General features: G+C 44.1%; 2 protein-coding genes across 6 annotated transcripts in view; both read right to left on the bottom strand.

Annotated features, from left to right (window-relative positions):
• Positions 1–10,523, bottom strand: part of mark2b (MAP/microtubule affinity-regulating kinase 2b) — a 79,938-nt gene extending 69,415 nt beyond the window's left edge. For all 4 annotated transcript variants that reach the window (XM_084155878.1, XM_084155879.1, XM_084155880.1 and 1 more), the window contains exon 1: positions 9,250–10,523. In XM_084155878.1, coding sequence (XP_084012004.1) covers positions 9,250–9,303 — 54 coding nt within the window. In that variant the 5' untranslated portion in view covers positions 9,304–10,523. The remainder of the gene's footprint in view (positions 1–9,249) is intronic.
• A 1,157-nt stretch (positions 10,524–11,680) lies between these two features.
• Positions 11,681–25,125, bottom strand: krcp (kelch repeat-containing protein). Of its 2 annotated transcripts, XR_014610900.1 has the most exons (13): positions 24,906–25,123; positions 24,381–24,542; positions 23,840–23,921; positions 20,963–21,013; positions 20,046–20,328; positions 19,817–19,948; positions 15,502–15,689; positions 15,131–15,327; positions 14,562–14,653; positions 14,174–14,228; positions 13,719–13,816; positions 12,363–13,044; positions 11,682–12,103 (listed from the first exon to the last, which is right to left on the bottom strand). XR_014610900.1 is itself a non-coding variant. In XM_084155848.1 (12 exons), the coding sequence occupies exons 1-12, from the start codon at positions 24,965–24,967 to the stop codon at positions 12,809–12,811; spliced, it is 1,638 nt and encodes a 545-aa protein (XP_084011974.1). In that variant the 5' UTR covers positions 24,968–25,125; the 3' UTR covers positions 11,681–12,808. The 2 variants fall into 2 exon arrangements, 1 of the variants encoding a protein (XP_084011974.1); XM_084155848.1 differs by having other exon boundaries at positions 11,681–13,044; positions 24,906–25,125.
• Between the last annotated feature and the right edge of the window lie 1,530 nt (positions 25,126–26,655).

Here is a 26,655-nt window from a genome sequence, read left to right as displayed (position 1 = left end):
GCTCTTTGCTGAAACAAGCAAATGAGTCTTCGGTTGCCTAGGTAACGCACCCCCACAATGCAACGGCAGCATATAGAAATATCATTAATAGAAAGGGCTTGGAACCTCTAACCATGGCAATTTGACTTGTAAACTCATGGTTACACTTGCAATGGCTGCCTGTTATTGAGATGCTATAATTTCCATGGTAATGTGGAACAGCCCAGAGTATTCAACCTGGGGTACGAAGCCACCTAGGGGTCCGCGGCGGTACTGCAGACGGGCCTCAAAAAACCCCAAAAGGGAGAACTTTTATTTCAATGTTTTTATGAATATCACTAACAGAATATACACATTTTGAATTAAATAAATTTCGTAGAAATGAGAATATCTTTACTAATGATGCCAACTTACATTTCTCAACTCCTAATATTGAACAAATTACACTCATTGCAGCGAATTACACTCACTGGAGTATCTGACATAGGCTTTGAAAAAGCACCCGCGAATAGGCTTCCATTGCGACAAGTGCCGCTGCCTGCTGGCTAACCTTTGTTTAACCAGTTAAACAAGCTGCTCTTTGCGAAAATGTGTTTCTAGCTAATAAGCGGTTAGAGTTCACACTTCCTCTTCTAATTATAATGGTTGTCCCACTGGCTATCCTAAGTTGAATGGACCAATTTGTAAGTCCCTCTGGATAAGAGCGTCTGCTAAATGACTTAAAAACGTAAATGTACCGTTCTGAACTGCCCATCATCCAAAGCTGTAGAAAACCATTGCGCAAGAACCGCCAGAACCCTACATTTGTTTTGTTAGTTTTTTCTTGATTTTGAAGCGACAGATTCTACTTGTAATGAAAAGCGCTATATAAAATAAATATATTATTACATTTCTATGGCAGCACATGCAGCCAGGAGCAGAGTAGAAAATGTGTCTAAAAATAATAATAATCTGAACAGAACCTCCATCCAAAATTCCACGACCATCACAGCCCGACCCGATTCAGTTTGTTTTCTTCCGTTTGTAAATGGATACGACCCTGTTGTTGCTGCATGGAATATACCTAGTCTACCTGTCGGTGCGTGAGAGTAAATGGCTGTGTGTGTCCCCTAGCCAAAGCAGATTAGGCAGCTGTAGAGTTTAGTGTTACAGTGCATTAGGGGAAAGTATTCAGACCCCTTGACTTTTCCACATTTTGTTGTTACAGCCTTATTCTAAAATTAATTAAAATTGTTTCCCCCCCCCCCCATCAATCTACACAAAATACCCCATTACAAAGCAAAAACAGGCTTTTAGAAATGTTTGCTAATATATTTTGGAATATGGAAAGACCCTTTACTCAGCACTTTGTTGAAGCACCTTTGGCAGCGATTACAGCCTCGAGTCTTCTTGGGTATGAAGCTACAAGCTTGGCACACCTGTATTTGGGGAGTTTCTCCCATTCTCTGTCAGGTTGGATGGGGAGTGTTGCTGCACAGCTATTTTCAGGTCTCTCCAGAGATGTTCGATCGGGTTCAAGTCCAGGCTCTGGCTGGGCCACTTGAGGACATTCAGAGACTTTTCCCGAAGCCACTCCTGCGTTGTCTTGGCTCTGTGTGCTTAGGGTCGATGTCCTGTTGGAAGGTGAACCTTCGCCCCAGTCTGAGGTACTGAGCGCTCTGGAGCAGGTTTTCATCAAGGATCTCTCTGTACTTTGTTCCATTCATCTTTCCCTCGATCCTAACTAGTCTCCCAGTCCCTGCCGCCATAATGCTGCCACCACCATCCTTCACCGTAGGTATGGTGCCAGGTGTGTGCCTCTTCGCTTTGTCATTATGGGGTATTGTGTGTAGATTAATTAGGAAAAAAATTAATTTAATCAATTTTAGAATAAGGATGTAACGTAACAAAATGTTGGAAAATGGAAGGGGTCTGAATACTTTCTGAATGCACTGTATATATCTTTACCCCCAATAGCAGGTAGGTATCGATTACCATTTCCGTTTGAAAACCTTTGCTTGGGTCTGGCCATCATGTCTCATATTTGAATAAGTAAACATACAAACAAAATGCCAAACAAATAACAGACTTACTCCTAATATTTCACCCCTTTACTGTTACAACCTCAAAACAACTGTTTTCCTGGGAAGCACAATTCCCCATTCAACCACTGGAGAAATACCCTCACAACGATCTCAAAACTGTTTCTAATAGACAATTAAAAACACAGACCTAACCCCTTGCTAATCAGGAAACTATTGGGTTTGTTGTGGTGGACTGGCTTCACGGGGACCTGGTGAAATGGTTTGTAGTGTAGCTAGCCACTGAGTGGCTTTGAATTCACTTGTCAGCACGCAGTCAAAGCTGTACCCCCGTTTTGGAGCTAACTATCTAGTGCTTTCAAATTGGATCCTGATGTCGACAGCAGATGGGAGTTGTATTCATAACAGTGACCACGTTCACATGCACCAATATATCCCGTTATTATTCGGGATACTCAATAGTTACTATAGTTAGATACATGCAGCTTCTCTTCTGTCATAGCTTGTTGCCCCTAGAAGACTAAATAAAGTAGTGTTCACCAGAATAAATGTCTTACATCAATAGAATGAATGAATTAGCAATCTAGTTAACACCGGTTAAGTTGTCTGTTTCGTTTAGGGACTGGGGAGAAAACGCAATAACTCCAAAACAGTGGAAAGATATAGTTGAAGTCGGAAGATTACATACACTTAGGTTGGAGTCATTAAAACTCGTTTTTCAACCACTCCACAAATTTCTTGTTAACAAACTATAATTTTGGCAAGTCGGTTAGGACATCTACTTTGGGCATGACACAAGTAATTTTCCCAACAATTGTTTACAGACAGATTATTTCACTTATAATTCACTGTATCACAATTCCAGTGGGTCAGAGGTTTACATACACTAAGTTGACTGTGCTTTTAAAAAGCTTGGAAAATTCCAGAAAATGTCATGGCTTTAGAAGCTTCTGATAGGCTAATTGACATCATTTGAGTCAATTGGAGGTGTACCTGTGGATGTATTTCAAGGCCTACCTTCAAACTCAGTGCCTCTTTGCTTGACATCATGAAAAAATCAAAAGAAATCAGGCAAGACCTCAGAAAAATAATTGTAGACCTCCACAAGTCTGATTCATCATTGGGAGCAATTTCCAAACGCCTGAAGGTACCACTTCATCTGTACAAACAATAGTATGCAAGTATAAACACCATGGGACCACGCAGCCGTCATACCGCTCAGGAAGGAGACGCGTTCTGTCTCCTAGAGATGAACGTACTTTAGTGCGAAAAGTGCAAATCAATCCTAGAACAACAGCAAAGGACCTTGTGAAGATGCTGGAGGAAACATGTACAAAAGTATCTATATCCACAGCAAAACGAGTCCTATATCGACATAACCTGAAAGGCCGCTCAGCAAGGAAGAAGCCACTGCTCCAAAACCGCCATAAAAAAGCCAGACTACGGTTTGCAACTGCACATGGGGACAGAGATCGTACTTTTTGGAGAAATGTCCTCTGGTCTGATGAAACAAAAATAGAACTGTTTGGCCATAATGACCATCGTTATGTTTGGCTTGCAAGCCGAAGAACACCATCCCAAACGTGAAGCACGGGGGTGGCAGCATCATGCTGTGGGGGTGCTTTGCTGCAGGAGGGACTGGTGCACTTCACAAAATAGATGGCATCATGAGGAAGGAAATGTATGTGGATATATTGAAGCAACATCTCAAGACATCAGTCAGGAAAAAGCTTGGTCGCAAATGGGTCTTCCAAATGGACAATGACCCCAAGCATACTTCCAAAGTTGTGGCAAAATGGCTTAAGGACAACAAAGTCAAGGTATTGGAGTGGCCATCACAAAGCCCTGACCTTAATCCTATAGAAAATGTGTGGGCAGAACTGAAAAAGCGTGTGCGAGCAAGGAGGCCTACAAACCTGACTCAGTTACACCAGCTCTGTCAGGAGGAATGGGCCAAAATTTACCCAACTTATTGTGGGAAGCTTGTGGAAGGCTACCCGAAACGTTTGACCCAAGTTAAACAATTTAATGGCAGTGCTACCAAATACTAATTGAGTGTATGTAAACTTCTGACCCACTGGGAATGTGATGAAAGAAATAAAAGCTGAAATAAATAATTCTCTACTATTATTCTGACATTTCACATTCTTAAAATAAAGTGGCGATCCTAACTGACCTAAGACAGGGAATTTTTACTAGGATTAAATGTCAGGAATTGTGAAAAACTGAGTTTAAATGTATTTGGCTAAGGTGTATGTAAACTTCCAACTTCAACTGTAGGTCCTGTGCAAAATGTCATCAGTTTGACCGGTTTTAAGAAAATTAAAAGTTCTCTGATAACATTTCACAGTTGGTCTTGGGTGCATATTTTATGTGGTTGAAATACCGTCCGCTTGCATAACAGTGTCAAAGATAACACATTACAACACACACATTCACATTTTCTCAAGAGATGCTGAAAGAAAGAAATAATTTCTCCACAAATTAACATTTGTTGTATCATTTTACTGCAAGAAATGTATAATTCTGCAGGAGTTAATATTATATTAAGCTACATGTGAGAAGTTATAGGCCTACACTCAGTGTCCATATTTCATTTAACCCATATGAACTTAAGAGGAATAATCAGTTTATTAATGAATACAGGGATACTCGTGAGCGGGATGTCAAAGGTGCATGTAAAAAGCTTATCCGAATAAGACCTTAAGCGGTCATGAGCTACTACCCAGAATACTGTGTGCATGTAAACGTGGTCATTGCTAACTTAGCTAGAAAATAAGTTATATTAAGTGGCTAGCTAGCTAGCGTTAGCAATGTTTGGTGGTCAATGAGACAGAGCTAGCTAACCAGCTGAGCTAGCAAACAATGTAACAAAAGTATAATTTCGGATTAAAAAATTACTCCAGCAACAGGCTCTGAATTTCAGGAATCACAGTAGCACGTACTCCTGGTGCACTGTTAAATTATTTAGCCATTTAAACATGTATTTTTATGAAAACTGTTTTTCCACATTGCCCTTCAAGCGATTTAAGTGTGAGCTTGTCCAAAGTGTCGGACTCAACGACAGTTGCTATCCATTGGAGCACTGCGATTGATTGCTGAAAATTCTGGGGCGGGGTTTAGCGAAAGGTCAATTACAAGCCCGTCTCATGTCATCTGATGGGAAGTGTTTCCCAAGCAGACTCACTACAGCCACTAGCCAGTGTGTTATGTGATGCTGTGTAGGGGTGAGACAGGGGTGAGGGGGGGGGGGGGGGGGGCAGGGCTAGTCCTAAACTTGGTTTGTAGGTTAAAGGGCACAAATGGACGTGAAAAGACTCACACAGTAGGGATGGGCACGGTTAATCGACTATCCTCATGGCTTGGTTTTTGCTCTGACATGCACTGTCAACTGTGGGACCTTAGATAGACAGGTGTGCCTTTCCAAATCATGTCCAATCAATTGAATTTACCACAGGTGGACTCCAATCAAGTTGTAGAAACATCTCAAGGATGATCAATGGAAACAGGATGAACCTGAGCTCAATTTCGAGTCTCAAAGCAAAGGGTCTGAATACTTATGAAAATAAGGTGTGTTTTTTTATTTTTTTTATAAATTAGCAAAAATGTCTAAAAACCTGTTTTCGCTTTGTCATTCTGGGGTATTGTGTGTAGATTGATGAGGTAAAAAATTAAATGTCATCCATTTTAGAATAAGGCTGTAACGTAACAAAATGTGGAAAAAGGGAAGGGGTCTGAATACTTTCTGAATGCACTGTATGTACAGCACGTGTTGACACTTAGGACCGTGTGTGTGTGACAGTGTATGTCGTGTGTGTGTGTGTGACAGTGTATGTCATAGCATGTGTCACACTGCAGGACTCCAGTGTGTCAGACCTGGGAGCTCAGAGGGCCATCTCTAAATAGCCACAAAGAGAGCCACAAAAGGGGGAGTGGGGGGGCACCCGTTATGCAGCCTGGTACAAAGCTTAACCATTGCATCATTTTCCTCGTATACATGATTAGCTAGAATCACTCACTTGTATAGTTTAGGCACCAAGACAGTCTGAACACAGACCATCAACAAAAATAATAATAAAGATCTGCGTTTTAAACCATTTCACCTGTGTTTTATATTGCTTGCAAGGAAAAAGCAAGGTATTTTTTGTAGGCTACCCCGAGAAAAGTAGCGACGCATCAGGCATACCCTTTCCACGCGCAACTGAAGCACAAAATTAGTCTGATGCCGAGCAGAAACGACAAAATGCGGCATCTTAAGCGTTGTATATATTTTTCTCTCTCTCTCTCGTGAAAATTCTGCGTTAAGCCAAGCCCGATAGAGCACTACTTTTGAACAAGGCCCAGGGCTCTGGTCAATAGTGGTGCTCCATATAAGGAATAGGGTGCTTTTGGGACTCAACCTAAGTGCGTCTACTCTGCTACTCAGGCTGCTTTCCCCATTGATATCAATGGCCGCCCTGAGAAACAAGCTTAGTTTGGTCATGACACTAACAAGCTGATATGGGTTTTATTATTCTTTTTATTACACTTAGACCTTTGTGGACATTTGCATTCACTTTACCTTTGTGTGAGTCATCGTAGCAACAGCAATCAAACACACACACACACAGAAAGAGCGAGAGAGAGACACACACACACACACACACACACGTTCAAATTCCACCCAGGAAGGCATACATTACCTGTTTTTGTGTAACACACCCTGGATGCCAAGCCAATCACAGAGGGCTGTGATTAAATGACAAATCATGTCCCGTGGCAACGATGAGAGAACCAGTGACACACACTTAATCTGTTTGTATAGCTACTAAAGAATACCTGATTCTAGTCAGCTAAACTCCTCCCTGACCCCACCACCATCAGTCCCACTCCCTGGTTGAGTCTCAAATGGCACCCTATTCCCTATATGGTGCACTACTTTTGACAAGAGTCTTATGGACCCTGCACAAAAGCAGTGCACTATATAGGATACACGGTGTCATTTGGGACACACCTGTAACATTGAGGACCTGGCTTTGTCCCTTCCATACTAAAAGGCTGTGTGGTTTTGTTTCAGACGTGGCCAACCGACGGCTCAAATTCAAATCTCCTTCCTTCCTGGATGGAATTTGAACCTGTGTGTGTGTGTGCGCGCGCTCGTGTTGAGCGAGTCCATCGGCTGAGCGGACTGCAGCTTCGTGCCATTTCCAGCCCCTGGCAGCCAGTGTTCTCTGCAGCGCTAGTCAACTTGGACAGGTGGGCCAGTGGGAGGGTGTGACATCACAACAGGGTGAGTCGCCACAACAGGGCGAGTCGCCACAACACCAGAGGCAGCAATCCAAGGACCAGGGTAGTATTCATCAGGCACCAAACAGAGGAAAACTGACTGAAACAGGGAGGAATCTTCCTGGACTTCACCAATAAATAAATAAACACGTTCTCCTTTTCCATTACAAAACGTTTTGAAATGGTGTGCACTGATGAATATGACCCAGCTTACTGGTTTAAACTAGCCTGTGAATACACAGCCTGGGGAACTGGAAGGCACAGAAAATACAGCCAACTGTTAAAGCAAACTGAAAGCACCTTGGTGTGTTATTACGGCTGTTATGACAACTTATAATAATAAACATACTGTAATTTGATTATGACAGATAGCTAGATACATTGGGTTTGGCAGTTGGAACATTAGTGGTAAAGATCAATATCCAGTCATGATTAACCATTTATGACAATGATCATAAAATAAACACGTAGGCCTAGCTAGGAGGTTACAACACAGTATTCCAACAATTAACAGTTTCATCCAAACAATATGGAATAGACAATACGATGACATACCAATAAAACTAGAATTACATACACTACATGACCAAAAGCATGTGGACACCTGCTCGTCAAAGATCTCATTCCAAAATCATGGGCATTAATATGGAGTTGGTCCCCCCTTTGCTGCTATAACAGCCTCCACTCTTCTGGTAAGGCTTTCCACTAGATGTTGGAAAATTGCTGCGGGGATTTGCTTCCATTCAGCCACAAGAGCATTAGTGAGGTCGGGCACTGATCTCTGCGTTCAGATTAATCCCAAATATGTTTGAGAGGTTGAGGTAGGGGCTCTGTGCAGGCCAGTCAAGTTCTTCCACACCGATCTCGACAAACCATTTCTGTATGGACCTCGCTTTGTGCACGGGGGTATTGTCATGCTGAAACAGGAAATGGCCTTCCCCAAACTGTTGCCACAAAGGTTGAAGCACAGAATCGTCTAAAATGTCATTGTATGCTGTGGCGTTAAGATTTCCCTTCACTGGAACCAAGGTGCCTAGCCCGAACCATGGAAACCCATTTTATGAAGCTCCCGACTAATAGTTATTGTGTTGATGTTGCGTCCAGAGGCAGTTTGGAACTCGGTAGAGTGAGTGTTGTAACCGAGGACAGACGTTTTTTACGCGTTACGTGCTCCAGCACTCGGCGGTCCAGTTCTGTGAGCTTGTGTGGCCTAACACTTTGCGGATGAGTAGTTGTTGCTCCGAGACACATCCCCTTCACAATAACAGCACTTACAGTTCACTGTGGCAGCTCTAGCAGGGTTGACATTTGACACACAGACTTGTAGGAATGGTGGTATTCTATAATGGTGCCACATTGAAAGTCAGAGCTCTTCGGTAAGGCCATTCTACTGCCAATGTTGGTCTATGGAGATTGCATGGCTGTGTGCTCGATTTTATACACCTGTCAGCAACGGGTGTGGCTAAAATAGCCGAATCCACTAATCTGAAGGGGTGTCCACATACTGCTGTATATATATATATAATGTAGCTTGTTATTATATTTATGTGCCTGTACAAACGTACATGAAATGACAATATGAGACAAAGATACAAGGAGAAAGAAAATGTAGCTAGGTAGGAAAATACATGACATAATCTAAACACCGGAGTGAGTGTGTAGGCGTTGGAAGCCAAGTTAGTTTGATTGCCCAGTTGATGGTAAAAGAAAACAAGTTTACACAGCCAAAACAATCAGATAGTCTGAATCAATGCCAGTTGGCTTGGCTTGTTACAGAACTGCACTCACAAAGTGCTGGTCACACGCACAGTTCATTGCCAAGGAAGGAAAAGAAAGAAGCAAGCTACTGTAGGTGACGTTAGCTGGACATGATAGTTTTCTAGTTAACGTTAGTTTACAAGACAACTATTTAGTTAGACAGTTTAGTTAGGTAACTAGCAATTATTGTTCTAGGTAAATAGCTAGCATTAGCAAAAAATCTTACCTGGCCACCTGACGATTTTTCAATGACGGACAACAATGGCGTCCTGGCCGACATTTTCAGGGATGTTGTAGAAAATAAGGGTAGAGGGGAAGACGAATACAAATAGTTTCAGGATCTTGTGTTCATTTAGCAAGCAGTGGTAAAACCGCCGTGCGTCCGTTGGAAAAAGTGAAGTCGCTAGCCAGAGCTAGCAAACTGTTAGTTACACCGCCTGTGTGATCAACAAGTTGATTCCTTCATTAGCCGCTAAATTAGCTAGCCAGACAGCTAGCGTACAAGTATGTGTCCCATGTCAACACGGGGGGGGTAAATAGGGGGATCCACAGTTCAACCGTGTGAACTAACTGGGTAGTACTAGTGCTATTTATGCCGGCAACACAATTTAGCTAGGTTTCTAGCTAGCCAATTAGCCAGCAAATATGTCTCAGATGGCTAGTCACCACCATTAGCTATATGAGTTGTCTAGCTAGCTACAGTTCGCTAGCTAGTTCGCGTTAATAAAATACGAAGTCCAAAAAAAGCACATCAAAAACGTTGGCTTGTAGCGGCTACGTTTGAGGAAGCACACATTCTAAGCTAACGTTATCAGTACAGTGTCATGGCTAAAGTCAGCTAGCTAATAAACTAGTTAGTTACGTTAGTTGTCATTGAAGGAAAACCTAGCTAAAATCTCACAGGTAACGTTATGTTATGGAAGTGTTCAAATAACATCCGAGGACTTCAATTTCAGGCCAAGTTAGCCCCCCGCTCGAACCCTGACCTTCGTTGACGTATATATATATATATATATAATTTTAAAAAGCTTTCCGGCTAGCTAGCCAGCGTTGATAAAAAAATTTGACACACGACGTTATTCTCCAATACCCGGGTAAATAACACACCACCACCTTGCCTAATAAAAGTAGCTAACAAACGTTAGTGTGCTAGCTAGCTGGCTAGCAAGGAAATCAAAACGGTTGATTAGCCCATGTAACGTTGTAATTGTGGATGCGTGCTTTCGGGCTGGAGCCAGCTAGCTAGCAACTGAAGAATCTACAAAATTTTAAATCCACGGAAATCGCTTCCAGTCATCCCGATTGCGTGATTCGAGTAAGGTCGTTTCAAATGCTGCACTGCAGCCCCGCGATGTCCGGTCTTTGCATACGGTGTTTATTTCCGTGAGAGCGACTGAAGAAATACTCAAGTTGTAAAATCCATTACATTGGCAACAGGGTTTTTGCCTTTTCTCTCTCGGGGGGTGCGTGTCAACGAACGTGCGAGTGAGCTGCGCCCGAGTGACACTTGCAAATGGAGCCTATGCGCACGATCGAGCCCGATACCGGAAAAAGCCCGAGCGAACAGGTTGTTACTAGTTACCACAGCCACAATGTAAAAAAAAAAAAAATGCTATGCTAGTTTATAACAAACATTTGCTTTTTGGTCGTAATTTAAGGTTAGGGTTAATCACAAGGTTAGCAGTGTGGTTCAGGCTATGGTTAAGGTTAGGCTTAAACTATGATTTTAAGAATATTAATTGTAGAAATGGGCGGGGTTTAGCCAGAATTATGACTTTGTGGCTGTGGTAACAAGTGACGACCGAGCGAACATGGCCGCTTGGACCACGACCGAGCGCTCTCTGATTTCGGGTAAACTCGGTACATTACGGAAAGTGTACACTGTACAGGTGTTGGATACAGCTGCTACCTGAATAGTCACGAAATGTAGCGATGCCTTCAATTGTGTAGGCAACGCCACGCATTTACATAGAAATAAACCTTAACATCCCAGGTCTGTCATGAATGTTGAATAAAATTATACTTGAACTTACTCTGCGAACCATGCATACCAACCGATGTCTTGCAGGTGTTTTTACATGGTTTTGCACATGTCAACTTCAGTACCAGCACTTTAAAGTCGGGTAAACAATACTTGCCTGTAGATTGTTTCAAATTTCAACCATCTGAAGGACCAACCGCACAGATAACCGGTACAGTAAATCCATATGTCATTTTATTCAACATTCTGGCTTGTAAGGAAACGTTCCTTTTTCAGTGCTTTGTTTGACTGTATACCAATAATTGAAGTCTAATTTATAATGAAGTCGACTGCAGTCGGTTCTCTTCAAAATACAGATACAACTTTCATATAGCTACCTACCCATAGCTAAGATAGCACAACTTTCATATAGCTACCTACCCATAGCTAAGATAGCACAACTTTCATATAGCTACCTACCCACCCATAGCGAAGGTATGTCTCCAAACAGACTTTCTCAATTCATCTTTCCTCGATTCCTTGCCAGAATTATGACTTTGTGGCTGTGGTAACAAGTGACGACCGAGCGAACATGCCCGCTTGAACCACGACTGGGGGAGGGAGGGGAATATCCGCTGATAGGAATCAGTCAGGCTCTAATTAGAACGTGTGTGTACTTGAGACCCAGAACTTGAGTAGCTTCATCAATTTCTTTTATTTTTTTTGAAAGTAGGCAAAAACACAATTATTTATTTCTATGACCAAGTCTTAAAACTTTTTTTTTTTTTTTATGGAAGGGTCAACAACATAATGTACAACTGGTTTCCAATCCGATTGAGTTCAAATACCAAGTCCATATGGAATTGAATTGGCAAGTGAGCAGAAACTGACTGGCAACCGGCTACAAATGATGCTTTAGTGTAATTCCACTATGGTTGATGACCATCTAAAAATATAAAAACCCCACTTGTACACATGCAACATAAGCTACATCACACCTCTAGTCTAACCAAAAACATTTTCAGTTGAAAACAGTTTTGCTACAGTGTGCACTAATGAACACAACCCAGACATGTGGTTTGAGTCCCAAATGACAACACATTCCCTACATAGTGCACTACTTTTGACCAGAGCCCTACAGAAAGAGATATTTCCTGGAAAGTATACATGTTTTAATATATCAATAACATCAGTCTGACCATTCTCTCATCACCCTGAGAGACATTTGAAAACAAACGACCAGGACTTTGTTTCTAATGACGTGAAAACATCAACAGACTGAACAGCAGATCTGTGAGATTCCTCTAATACACCCATAAGGCTGTGTATGGGGCCAGAGCCCTGGTCAAAAGTAGTGCACTATATAGGGAATTGGGTGCCGTTTGGGACTCCACTCATGTGGTTTATGCGGTGTTCATAACCAAGTGGGAAGGTGGTAATTACCAGTTGTGAAATAGTAAATTCCTGTTGGATTTATTCACGTGCTTTGAACTTGTTGAGAAATGCCGATTGGCTAATGGCAAACAAGCTGCTTCAACCATAAACTATAAGTACTGCTATTATGCTCGCAAAACAAATTATAGTGCTCAAAAAACATTAATAGATAGCTTTTTCTAAATAATGGTTTGTTGTTGCATTTAGCTGCCGAAAATGCTGTTATTGGGGTCATTTCCTTACTGGAGGTCAGAGGTCAGCATGTGGGAGAAGTCAGAGCTCAGGGATAATATACAGGTTTCCCATCAGTAATGACCAGTTGGAGGGGCATTCAAGTGGATTTTCCCCCCAGTTGTACGTGGTAAATTCCCACTTGGTTATGAACACAGCATTAGTTCTGGTCCAGCAGTTTAGCGACAGTCAGGGTCGTCAGGTCGGAATAGAAGTTTCCCTCGTTGTCGCCCCCTCCAAATACCAGCAGGGTTTTGTGGGTGCGGTCGGAGTTCCGGTCGTTGCAGTCATCCTCGAATGAAAGGTTTTGATTGGCTAGCGCCATTGTGATGATGGAATGTCCAGCTCTGGGCACGGAGAGCTGTGGGTGAACCAGCTCAGTCCAGGTGTTGGTGTCTGGAACACACAGAGGTCAGGGCCTGGTTCTTGAAGAGGGTGTGTGTGTGTAGAGAAGCAGGGTGGGTGTGTGTGTGTAGAGAAGCAGGGTGTGTGTGTGTGTGTGTAGAGAAGCAGGGTGTGTGTGTGTAGAGAAGCAGGGTGTGTGTGTGTGTGTGTGTGTAGAGAAGCAGGGTGTGTGTGTGTGTGTGTAGAGAAGCAGGGTGTGTGTGTAGAGAAGCAGGGTGTGTGTGTGTGTGTGTGTGTGTAGAGAAGCAGGGTGTGTGTGTGTGTGTGTAGAGAAGCAGTGTGTGTGTGTGTGTAGAGAAGCAGGGTGTGTGTGTGTGTGTAGAGAAGCAGGGTGTGTGTGTGTAGAGAAGCAGGGTGTGTGTGTGTGTAGAGAAGCAGGGTGTGTGTGTGTGTGTGTGTGTGTAGAGAAGCAGGGTGTGTGTGTGTGTGTGTGTGTGTAGAGAAGCAGGGTGTGTGTGTGTGTGTGTGTGTAGAGAAGCAGGGTGTGTGTGTGTGTGTGTGTGTGTGTGTAGAGAAGCAGGGTGTGTGTGTGTGTGTGTGTGTGTGTGTAGAGAAGCAGGGTGTGTGTGTGTGTGTGTGTGTGTGTGTGTGTAGAGAAGCAGGGTGTGTGTGTGTGTGTGTGTGTAGAGAAGCAGGGTGTGTGTGTGTGTGTGTGTGTGTCTGACCTGTGTTGAAGGTAAAGGTGTCGTTGAGGGCCTGGTTTCCATTGTATCCTCCGTGGACCAGAAACGTAGAGTCAGAGAGCAGCACACAACCATGCCAGCTGTAAACAAACACTTCCTGGTCATATGTTCTGCTCTGGAACCGTGTTAAATATGTTCTGCTCTGGAACCGTGTTAAATATGTTCTGCTCTGGAACACTTTTAATACTAGGGAGCAGCAGTATCAAAAAGCAGAAACATTTCTGAAGACAGACAAAGCATTATATCGATCACAGGTTCTCCCTTATATAAAAAGGAGAAATTCAATGGCACTTTCTGGGATAAAACGTTCAACTTACCTTAAAGGGATGGATAAAAGATGGCCGTCTAAAGTATGAGAGATTCATTGAGTCTTTAAACTATGTGTGTGTGTGTGTGTTTCGGTAAGCTGCATTAGTTATTATAGCCTTTAGTCCTACCTGCGAGGAGAGGGGGGTGATCCATTGGTCTGAACAGACGAAAACTCCATCAGTCCTGAAAACAGTCCATTCATTTAAATGTATTTAGTCAGGATAGTCCACTCAGCAACACTTGCCACCGTTTTCCAGGGAGTGCTGGGATCCATAAAGCAATAAACAACATACATAATGACTAAAACATGAATAAATAAACAAAGACAATCTCATTTAAATGTCAGTCCTCCAATGCCGTCCCTCTAATAACTAACTGGCCAATTGTATTGCAGATCCTCAGGCAAGCTGGAGAGAGCCATGAAGAGTAAACAAAATGGCCGTTAGGTGGAAGTCTCACCACACATAGACCTACTGGACAAACAAGCCTGTGTGTGTGTGTGTGTGTGTGTCTTACCCAGGTCAAGCATGTACATGTCGTTGAAGCAGAGCGGAGTGTCCCAGCCTCCAAACACATAGATCTTCCCTTGGATAACACAGGCAGAGTGACTGGAGACGGGGAGAGAGAGAGACACACGGAGACAGAAGAGTGAGGAGGTGGTGGTCCAACACTGTATATAGACATAATATGACACTTGAGATGTCTTTATTCTTTTGGAACTTTTGTGAGTGTAATGTTTACTGTTAATATTTTGTTTATTTCACTTTAGTTTATTATCTATTTCACTTGCTTTGACAATGTTAACATATGTTTCCCATGCCAATAAAGACCTTTAATTGAATTGAACTGAGAGAGAGAGAGAGAGAGAGAAGAGTGAGGAGGACGGAGAGAGAAAGAGAGCGAGCGACATAGAAGAGTGAGGAGGAGGGCGAGGGAGGAGGAGGGAGAGCGAAAACAAGGGAGCGAAGGAGGCAAGAGCCCAAACAGATCTGCCCCCAGGCTACCCATGTGGACTAGTGAGTGTGAATCAGAGTCCTCTTTCTAACTATGGTCTGAAGCTTGTGGTTTGGATCGGTCCATCTCACCCTGAGCGGGGGGCGGGCCTGTCGCCCGTGACGATGGGCTGGTACCAAATGGAGAGATGTGGGTCGAAGATGTAGAGGGAGTCACTGCAGCCGTCGGGTTCAGGGTGAGGGCGAGGGAACACCCCTCCCAGGACAAATAGTTCACCTCGAAACATGCTGCAGCTGTGATAGGTTAACGGAGGTACTTTTCCCTGGGCCTGGAGAGGAGAGGGATGGAGGAAGATGGAGAGAGAGGGAGGGAGGAAGTGAGAGAGAGGGGGATGAGGGGAGAAAGAGCATTCATGTTATTACATTTGCACAGATGGATGCTTACAGCTATCCAGTCCTGGGTTATTAGGTGTGTGTTTATTTGTGTGTGTCCAGTCGCTCACCTCCACGGTGCTCCACTTCCAGCTCTGTGTATCCAGGATGTGAACGTCGTTGAACCACTTTTTGTTCTTAGAACCTCCGAACACAAAGATTCTTTTGGAATCAGGGTCATAGGTTGCAGTATGGCCAATCCGGGCCTCGGGGGTGGGGCCTTCTGCAAGCGTCTCCGCGGGAACCCATGACATGTCCTCTGAAGGGTCGACAAACAAGGAAGTGAGGGTGTGATGTGAACCAATTAAAACAAAGATCCAAAGTTCAAGAAAAACACCGCTAGCTACAGTGCATTCAGAAAGTATTCACATCCCTTGACATTTTCCACATTTTGTTGTGTTACGAAGTGGGATTAAAATTGATTTAATTGTCATTTTCTGTCAACAATCTACACAAAACATTTAAAAAATACAATGATAAATAAAACACTAATATATCATTTATCGCCCTCCAGGTTCCCTTGGAGAGTTCATCAATGAGCTTGACAAGTTCCTTTCCTGAGGACGGCTCACCCCTCACAGTTCTGGGTGACTAACCTCTCTACGTCTACCTTTGACTCATTTCTCTCTGCCTCATTCTTTCAACTCCTCTCCTCTTTTGACCTCACCCGTTCACCTTCCCCCACTACTCACAAGGCAGGCAATACGCTTGACCTCATCTTTACTAGATGCTGTTCTTCTACTAATCTCACTGCAACTCCCCTCCAAGTCTCTGACCACTACTTTGTATCCTTTTCTCTCTCGCTCTCCTCCAACACTACTCACTCTGCCCCTACTCAGATGGTAATGCGTCGTCGCAACCTTCGCTCTCTCTCTCCTCTTCCATCCTATCATCTCTTCCCTCTGCTCAAACCTTCTCCCTCCAATCTCATGATTCTGCCTCCTCAACCCTCCTCTCCTCCCTTTCTGCATCCTTTGACTCTCTATGTCCCCTATCCTCCCGGCCAGCTCGGTCCTCCCCTCCTGCTCCGTGGCTTGACGACTCATTGCAAGCTCACAGAACAGGGCTCCGGGCAGCCGAGCGGAAATGGAGGAAAACTAGACTCCCTGCGGACCAGGCATCTTTTCACTCCCTCCTCTCTACATTTTCTTCCTCCGTTTCTGCTGCTAAAGCCACTTTCTACCACTCTAAATTCCAAGCATCTGCCTCTAACCCTAGGAAGCTCTTTGCCACCTTCTCCTCCCTGCTGAATCCTCCTCCCCCCTCCTCCCTCTCTGTGGATGACTCCGTCAACCATTTTGAAAAGAAGGTTGACGACATCCGATCCTCGTTTGTTAAGTCAAATGACACCGCTGGTCCTGCTCACACTGCCCTACCCTATGCTTTGACTTCTTTCTCCCCTCTCTCTCCAGATGAAATCTTGCGACTTGTGACGGCCGGCCGCCCAACAACCTGCCCGCTTGACCCTATCCCCTCCTCTCTTCTCCAGACCATTTCCGGAGACCTTCTCCCTTACCTCACCTCGCTAATCAACTCATCCTTGACCGCTGGCTATGTCCCTTCCGTCTTCAAGAGAGCGAGAGTTACACCCCTTCTCAAAAAACCTACACTCGATCCCTCCGATGTCAACAACTACAGACCAGTATCCCTTCTTTCTTTTCTCTCCAAAACTCTTGAGCGTGCCATCTTTAGGCCACTCTCTTGCTATCTCTCTCAGAATTACCTTCTTGATCCAAACCAGTCAGGTTTCAAGACTGGTCATTCAACTGAGACTGCTCTTCTCTGTGTCACGGAGGCTCTCCACACTGCTAAAGCTAACTCTCTCTCCTCAGCTCTCATCCTTCTAGACCTATCTGCTGCCTTTGATACTGTGAACCATCAGATCCTCCTCTCCACCCTCTTCGAGTTGGGCATCTCCGGCGCGGCTCACTCTTGGATTGTGTCCTACCTGACAGGTCGTTCCTACCAGGTGGCGTGGCGAGAATCTGTCTCCGCACCACGTGCTCTCACCAGTGGTGTCCCCCAGGGCTCAGTTCTAGGCCCTCTCCTATTCTCGCTATACACCAATTCACTTGGCTCTGTCATATCCTCACATGGTCTCTCCTATCATTGCTACGCTGACGATACACAATTAATCTTCTCCTTTCCCCCTTCTGATAACCAGGTGGCGAATCGCATCTCTGCATGTCTGGCAGACATATCAGTGTGGATGACGGATCACCACCTCAAGCTGAACCTCGGCAAGACGGAGCTGCTCTTCCTCCCGAGGAAGGACTGCCCGTTCCATGATCTCGCCATCACGGTTGACAACATCACGTTGTGTCCTCCTCCCAGAGTGCAAAGAGCCTTGGCGTGACCCTGGACAACACCCTGTCGTTCTCTGCTAACATCAAAGCGGTGACCCGATCCTGCAGGTTCATGCTCTACAACATTCGCAGAGTACGACCCTGCCTTACACAGGAAGCGGCACAGGTCCTAATCCAGGCACTTGTCATCTCCCGTCTGGATTACTGCAACTCGCTGTTGGCTGGGCTCCCTGCCTGTGCCATTAAACCCCTACAACCTATCCAGAACGCTGCAGCCCGTCTGGTGTTCAACCTTCCCAAGTTCTCTCATGTCATCCCGCTCCTACGCACACTCCACTGGCTTCCAGTTGAAGCTCGCATCTGCTACAAGACCATGGTGCTTGCCTACGGAGCTGTGAGGGGAACGGCACCTCCGTACCTTCAGGCTCTGATCTGTCCCTACACCCAAACGAGGGCATTGCGTTCATCCACCTCTGGCCTGCTGGCCCCCCTACCTCTGCGGAAGCACAGTTCCCGCTCAGCCCAGTCAAAACTGTTCGCTGCTCTGGCACCCCAATGGTGGAACAAGCTCCCTCACGACGCCAGGACAGCGGAGTCACTCACCACCTTCCGGAGACAATTGAAACCCCACCTCTTTAAGGAATACCTGGGATAGGATAAAGTCATCATTATACCCCCCCTTACCCCCCCCCCCCCCCCAAAAAAAGTAAAGTGGTTGTCCCACTGGCTATTATAATGTGAATGCACCAATTTGTAAGTCGCTCTGGATAAGAGTGTCTGCTAAATGACGAAAATGTAAATGAATAGATAAGTATTCAACCACCCAAGTCAAAACATGTTAGAATCACCTTTGGCAGCGATTACAGCTGTGAGTCTTTCTGGGTAAGTCTAAGATCTTTGCACAATATTTGTCCATTATTCTTTTTTAAAAACTTCAAGCGCTGTCAAGTTGGTTGTTGATCATTGCTAGACAGCCATTTTCAAGCCGATTTAATTCAAAACTGTTACTAGGCCGCTCTGGGACATTCAGTGTCGTCTTGGTAAGCAACTCCAGTGTATATTTGGCCTCGTGTTTTAGGTTATTGTCCTGCTAAAAGGTGAATTTGTCTCCCAGTGTCTGTTGGAAAGCAGACTGAACCAGGTTTCCTTCTGGTACTCAGTGATGTATTGTGTGGGATTTTCCTCAAACATAACGCTTTTGTATTCTGGACAAAAAGTTAATTTCTTTGTCACATTACTTTAGTGCCTTATTACAAACAGGATGCATGTTTTGGAATATTTTGTATTCTGTACAGGCTTCCTTCTGTTCACTCTGTCATTTAGGTTAGTATTATGGGAGTAACTACAATGTTGTTGATCCATCCTCAGTTTTCTCCTATCACAGCCATTAAACTCTGTTTTAAAGTCCCCATTGGTCTCATCGTGAAATTCCTGAGCGGTTTCCTTCCTCCTCACCATCCAGAGTGTAATTAATAACTTCCCCATCAAAGGGATGTTCAATGTCTGCTTTTTATTTTCATCCATCTACCAATCGGTGCCCTTCTTTTACGAGGCATTGGAAAACCTCCCTGGTCTTTGTGCTTGAATCTGTGCTTGAAATTCACTACTCGACTGAGGGATCTTACAGATAATTGTATGTGTGGGGGTACAGAGATGAGGTAGTCATTCAAATATCATGGTAAACACTATTATTGTACACAGAGTGAATCCATGCAACTTGTTAAGCACATTTTTAACTCTAACTTATTTAGGCATGCCATAACAAAAGGGGTTGAATACTTATTGACAAGACATTTCAGCTTTTCATTAATTTGTAAAAATGTGTAAACAACTAAATTCCACTTTGATATTATGGGGTATTGTGTGTAGATCAGTGACACAACATCTAAATGTAATGACATTTAAATTCAGGCTGTAACAACAAAATGTGGAAATAGTAAAAGGGGTGTGAATACTTTCTGAAGGCACTGTACCATTTATGATGTCTTATTGGTATTGAGAGGGGGCTATATCCCATCTATTACAGGTCTGTTATTGGTATTGAGGTGAGGCTATACACCATGTATTAAGGTAAACCCACCAGTGCACAGCTTCCACATGGGGTCCTTGCAGAACTGCATCCTGGATCCCTGCCCTCCAATCAGAATGGCCGTCTGGGGGTCGATGGGGCACAAGCTCTGACCCCAGCGACCCGACGGGTTGACCAATGGGGCTGCATCGATGAGGCAGTGGGGTCAATACACTGGTTGGAAGTCTACACACAACAATGTGGCCTTTCTACCTACACACAAACACACACATTAACTCACCAGTCTGTGTAATGGGTGTCTTGGCCCGTCTACCCTTGCCCCTCTGTGGAGGAATGTTCTGAGGGGTGAGAGCCGCGACCCCCTGCCCCTCGCCCTGGGGGAACAGTCTGGTCTGACCCCCTCTGGTCTGACCTCTGACCTTTCTGAGGGGGGTCGACTTCTCTGAAAATGATGACACCACTTCGTTGGGACACATGTTCTCCTTTCCTCTCTCCTCTTCTTCTTCCCCCGTTTGTCCCCTCTTCCTCTTCACCTCCCTAACAGGGGAATGGGCCATGGCGCTCTGCAATAGAAGAGGAGAGAGGAAGGAAAGGGAGGAGAGGGAGAATGGAAGAAGTTAAACAGACTCAGCAATGACATGGCCACAAGCAGGAAGAACTGTAGATAGTGCAGAGGAGTGCAGTGCAAGACATTCTTCATTGTTGCGGATGTCAGCCCGATATTGCCATCTACTTCGTGCAATACTGACTCCGGCTTTTGAGTGGCATCATTTATTAGAATGATGAGGTTCTAAAGTAACAAATGGGCTTATCTCTTTTGAATTTAAAGATGGCTTCCTCTCCTTTCCCCAACATGGGGCACTTTCCCTAGAGCAGTTTCTTAACTGCTTCCCAAAGGGCTGCCCATTTTAGTTTTTGCCCTAGCACTACACACCTTATTCCACTAAATCAACTCGTCATCAAACCTTTAATTAGTGGAATGGGGTGTGTTAGTTCTAGGGCAACAACTAAAATGGGCAGCCCTTTGGGAAGCAGTTAAGAAACTGCTCTAGGGAAAGTGCCCCATGTTGGGGAAAGGAGAGGAAGCCATCTTTAAATTCAAAAAAGAGATAAGCCCATTGTTACAACTACAACGTGTACCCTTTAAGAAACACTGCTCTAGAAGACTGTGTGACGAGCCAGGCGTGTTGATCTCACCTCTGGGGTGTATTCCTTAATGGACAGGGTGAGGGCAGTATCCCCTTTGACCTGTAGCACAAACAGAGTCAAGTCCATCGTCATTCGGGTCGTCTGAAATGTAATACATACTCCTGTATATCTACATGCTCTGGTTTAGAGATGGTATTCCTGCCAGTCTATAAGAAACATGAATGTTTGATCTATATCGAACCATCCATCTATCCCTCTTTCTCCAGCTCTATAGATACCATAGTTGTTTAGGCAGTATTCCCCAGAGGGGGGCGTTCAACAAGGGGAAAAGTTTGTGAACATATTCCATTCGTGTTTTTTTGTTAGCTGCGACCATTTGTTAACGTTAGCGAACAGTCTGAGAAGGTAGTGTGCGGCGAACGTAAGTGTCTGTTTCGGGTCTAAACCGCCGCTAAAAATAAAATCAACTGGATGTAGACTTTCTACACTGAACAAAAATATAAAACGCAACATGTAGTAAAGTGTTGGTCCCATGTTTCATGACCTGAAATGAAAAAGATCAGAGAAATGTATTAGTGAGCATTTCTGCTTTGCCAAGATAATCCATCCACCTGACAGGTGTGGCATATCAAGATATAATTACACCGGTTAACTTTGTGCTGGGGACAATAAAAAGGCCACAAATGTGCAGTTGTGTCACAACACAATGCCACAGATGTCTCAATTTGCAGGAGTGTGTAATTGGCATGCTGACTGCAGGAATGTGCACTAGAGCTGTTGCCAGAGAATTTAGTGTTCATTTCTCTACCATAAGCTGCCTCCAACGTCGTTTTAGAGAATTTGGCAGTACATCCAACTGGTCTCACAACCGCAGACCACGTGTAACCACGCCAGCCCAGGACCTCGACATCCGGCTTCTTCACCTGCGGGATCAGCTGAGGGGGGTGCTGAGGAGTATTTCTGTCTGTAATAAAGCCCTTGTGGGGAAAAACTAATTCTGATTGGCTGGGCCTGGCTCCTGTGTGGGTGGGCCTATGCCCTCCCAGGCCCACCCATGGCTGTGCCCCTGCCCAGTCATGTGAAATCCATAGATTAGGGCCTAATGAATTTATTTCAATTGACTGATTTCCTTCTATGAACTGTAACTCAGTAAAATCTTTGAAATTGTTGCACGTTGCGTTTATACAGTGAGGGAAAAAAGTATTTGATCCCCTGCTGATTTTGTACGTTTGCCCACTGACAAAGAAATGATCAGTCTATAATTTTAATGGTAGGTTTATTTGAACAGTGAGAGACAGAATAACAACAACAAAATCCAGAAAAACGCATGTCAAAAATGTTATAAATTGATTTGCATTTTAATGAGGGAAATAAGTATGTGACCCCTCTGCAAAACATTACTTAGTACTTGGTGGCAAAACCCTTGTTGGCAATCACAGAGGTCAGACGTTTCTTGTAGTTGGCCACCAGGTTTGCACACATCTCAGGAGGGATTTTGTCCCACTCCTCTTTGCAGATCTTCTCCAAGTCATTAAGGTTTTGAGGCTGACGTTTGGCAACTCGAACCTTCAGCTCCCTCCACAGATTTTCTATGGGATTAAGGTCTGGAAACTGGCTAGGCCACTCCAGGACCTTAATGTGCTTCTTCTTGAGCCACTCCTTTGTTGCCTTGGCCATATGTTTTGGGTCATTGTCATGCTGGAATACCCATCCACAATGCCCTGGCTGAGGGAAGGAGGTTCTCACCCAAGATTTGACGGTACATGGCCCCGTCCATCGTCCCTTTGATGCGGTGAAGTTGTCCTGTCCCCTTAGCAGAAAAACACCCCCAAAGCATAATGTTTCCACCTCCATGTTTGACGGTGGGGGTGGTGTTCTTGGGGTCATAGGCAGCATTCCTCCTCCTCCAAACACAGCGAGTTGAGTTAATGCCAAAGAGCTCAATTTGTCTCATCTGACCACAACACTTTCACCCAGTTCTCCTCTGAATCATTCAGATGTTCATTGGCAAACTTCAGACGGGCCTGTATATGTGCTTTCTTGAGCAGGGGGACCTTGCGGGCGCTGCAGGATTTCAGTCCTTCACGGCGTAGTGTGTTACCAATTGTTTTCTTGGTGACTATAGTCCCAGCTGCCTTGAGATCATTGACAAGATCCTCCCATGTAGTTCTGGGCTGATTCCTCACCGTTCTCATGATCATTGCAACTCCACGAGGTGAGATCTTGCATTGAGCCCAAGGCCGAGGGAGATTGACAGTTATTTTGTGTTTCTTTCATTTGCGAATAATCGCACCAACTGTTGTCACCTTCTCACCAAGCTGCTTGGCGATGGTCTTGTAGCCCATTCCAGCCTTGTGTAGGTCTACAATATTGTCCCTGACATCCTTGGAGAGCTCTTTGGTCTTAGCCATGGTGGAGAGTTTGGAATCTGATTGATTGATTGCTTCTGTGGACAGGTGTCTTTTATACAGGTAACAAGCTGAGATTAGGAGCACTCCCTTTAAGAGTGTGCTCCTAATCTCAGCTCATTACCTGTATAAAAGACACCTGGGAGCCAGAAAACTTTCTGATTGAGAGGGGGTCAAATTTATAAAAATTTGACATGCATTTTTCTGGATTTTTTAGTTTTTATTCTGTCTTACTGTTTAAATAAACCTACCATTAAAATTATAGACTGATAATTTCTTTGTCAGTGGGCAAACGTACAAAATCAGCAGGGGATCAAATACTTTTTCCCCCCCTCACTGTATCTTTGTTCATTATATTTAGTTGGAATTGCTAAGTCATTTTTTGTTTGAATAGTCGCTAAAAGCCACAGTAACCCTTACAAAAAGAAGCCATTTGATGTTCCACTGTAACATTTTGGAATGTTTAGTCAAGTCGTTCAATTGTTCCTCTGTCCCATCTGTCCACCATTCCACTCACCAGGCGTCCTCCTTCCAAGCTGGCAGTTAACGTCACTCCCTTAGTCCAGCTCTCCTCTTCCCACTGCTCCCATGTTAAACACCTAAACCAGGGACAAGATAATGTGACGATCACACTACACCATTTTACATCCTATTATTACCGTCTAAGACAGTGGTTCTCAATGCTGGTCCTGGCGACCCAAAGGGGTGCACATTTCTGTTTTTTTTCCCCAGGACCAGGATTGAGAAATACTGGTCTAGGAGACATGCAAAATACACTTTTACCAGGGACAAGTCAGTCAGACAGTGTGTGCCTTTGTGGGAGACACCCTTACAATATCCTTCATTGTAATTGTCTACAACATACCAAGCTGCGCCACGTTCAGTAAGCAAATGTTGTGGAACGTTTTCAGATAGCAACGTCACTAAGAGCTGATGTGATTCGTTGTGCTACATGTCAGGGAGGCATTTTTTTGTTCTTCATGACATGTCTATCTAAAACGTTCCTCAACGTTGTGTTTTTCTTAACGTGTCCTGGCCCTGGAAAGATGGGAACGTACCTGTTATAAGGTGTCAGTTTTCCAATGGTGATTGGAACTCTGTCAGCGTCGTTGAGTTCTGCGTTGACGCAGATCCTGTCTCCCCATCGCCCCTTGGAAAACAGTACCACCTGCTGGGCACTCGGTGGTACTGCAACGGAAAACTGGGCTGACCCGTCGGCGCTGTAAAAGGAGAGTTGAAGATGAACTACTTAGCTATTACAAAAAATATAGACGCTTGGGCTACATTATATCATGCATTTTCCTACACGTTGACAATAAATAATGTGTTGGGGTAGCCATACCACAATCTAGCTTTGACTGTTGCATCATGCGTGACTATGGAATTGTGATAGCATAGCTAGCTAAATGCATTTATAAAAACATGCAACTCGTAGCAGGCAGGCTAGTTTACACACATTCATGTTCTCGATTAATAAACAATATGACAAATAAGTTGAAAATCGATACATTTACGATAGATAGCCATCTAGTATCGAATAAGATACATCAAACTCACGTTACACGTTTAACTAGATACTTTACCATAGAAGCTTTATGGGTGCATCGTTCACTCCCAAAACAACGTAGACCCCAAAATCGTCCATTGTCCTTCTCCTCCCGAAGCAAAGCAAGTTTGATCTTCAGAAACAGAAATAAACTCAAAACATTAAGCTAATTTCATTAATTCTCAAAAGTAGCTAGAAAGCTAGTTACTAATCAAATGTCTCCCAGTCCAACTCCTCATCTCCCGCCACCGTAGTGCATAAAATACAAAACCCGCGCCAGTTCTCCAAGTTTTGCACCTTCTGTAAGCCAATCAGACGGCTGGGTTCAGTAGCGTCGATGGAACAAATGGTCGCCGGCCACTGAGGCCTTCCGTAGGCGGGATATTCAGATTCCTGTGTGTGTCGTGTTCAAGAATATTGAACAGCCTCCAAAGCATTCGAGAACTGTTCCGAATTTCAAGTTATGCGCTTGAAGCTGTAACTGTTATGGATATCTTAAAGTCTATAAATTGTATTCAGTTAGTACACTGAAGAAGTAGACTCTAAAGTGTAATATCCTCTCTCCACTTTTTGGAAGTTATACAGACAAAAAAAAACAGACACATCTAAAAACAAAATTGTCCTGCAGATGACGAGACGTGCATTAATTTATTAATGTATCCATATATAATAATGAGTAGTTATTTAGGATGCAAGGTGAGTTGTAGATCACACAGTCTAACAGTAGTCTACGGTCGTGTTGCCCTGCTCAGACGTTGCCAGACGCATGCTAGATCTTACAACGCCAGGATAGGTATTTTACATATCATCTAACCACATCATAGGTTTTATCAATATAGTACCCGATGGCACAGTCGATGACGTGGCACGCAACCATTGGTTGATGCATGCAACGTCTGAGCAGGGGAACATAACCACTGACTGCACCTGGAAAACCTCCATATTGAGAGGATTCGATTAAGCTATACCCCGGGCTGCCAGTGTGGGCAGAGTTTGCGCCAGGTGAAAAATTATTGCATACGTTTTGGAACCAGGCTGCCTCCCTGGCGACGGCGAAGTCGGCTCAAAACAAAAGTGACATAGGTTAAGCACGTGGAGCCTAATGAGTAGGATTCTGGGTTTCCTCATGCAAAATAAGCTGTGTTTCCATTAACTTGGCCAGTGATTTTTTTATCGACGTTTAGAAAAATCATATAGAAAATAGATGCGGCAACTGTCTGCTGCAGTGCATTTCCATTGAACTATCTTGTGTCGATAAAAACAGCTGGATGTAATGACGTTATACCACCACCAACAACAAAAAACCTGTAGCTAGGTTTCCATTCAATTTGCGACAGATTTTCATGCGAATATTCTAAAATCTGCATAACATAACATGCGCATTTTCCCACCAGAGATGTTTCCATCAAACTGATTCATAGTCTGTCACAGTAGACGCGTCAAAATACCTAAGACATTAAATGTGATAGGAAAGCATCCAACAGGAAAGTGTGATTATTGTCAGGAAACAGAGACCATGTATTGCTACAGTGTGGGCAGTATCAGAGGGAAAGAGAGAGGATGAGATCTAGTAGGAGGGAGAAGGGGATATAGGAAATTAGTTTAAAGAGTATATTGAGTAAAACGTCATTAGACATAGTCTCAAATATTTTGTTATCTTTTTAAGAGCAACGGGGCTGGCAGGTAGGATTTAGTTTCTCCCTGTCTCTGGGCCACACTCCAGTAGAGTAGGTGGCGGTAATGCGCCATAACGTTGGACGCCAACCGCCGATAAACCCCACTGAAGA

Source organism: Coregonus lavaretus (assembly GCF_964263955.1).
Source record: "Coregonus lavaretus genome assembly, chromosome: 39".
NCBI classification, from domain to species: Eukaryota; Metazoa; Chordata; class Actinopteri; order Salmoniformes; family Salmonidae; genus Coregonus; species Coregonus lavaretus.
This window is presented reverse-complemented; position numbering and strand designations above follow the sequence as displayed.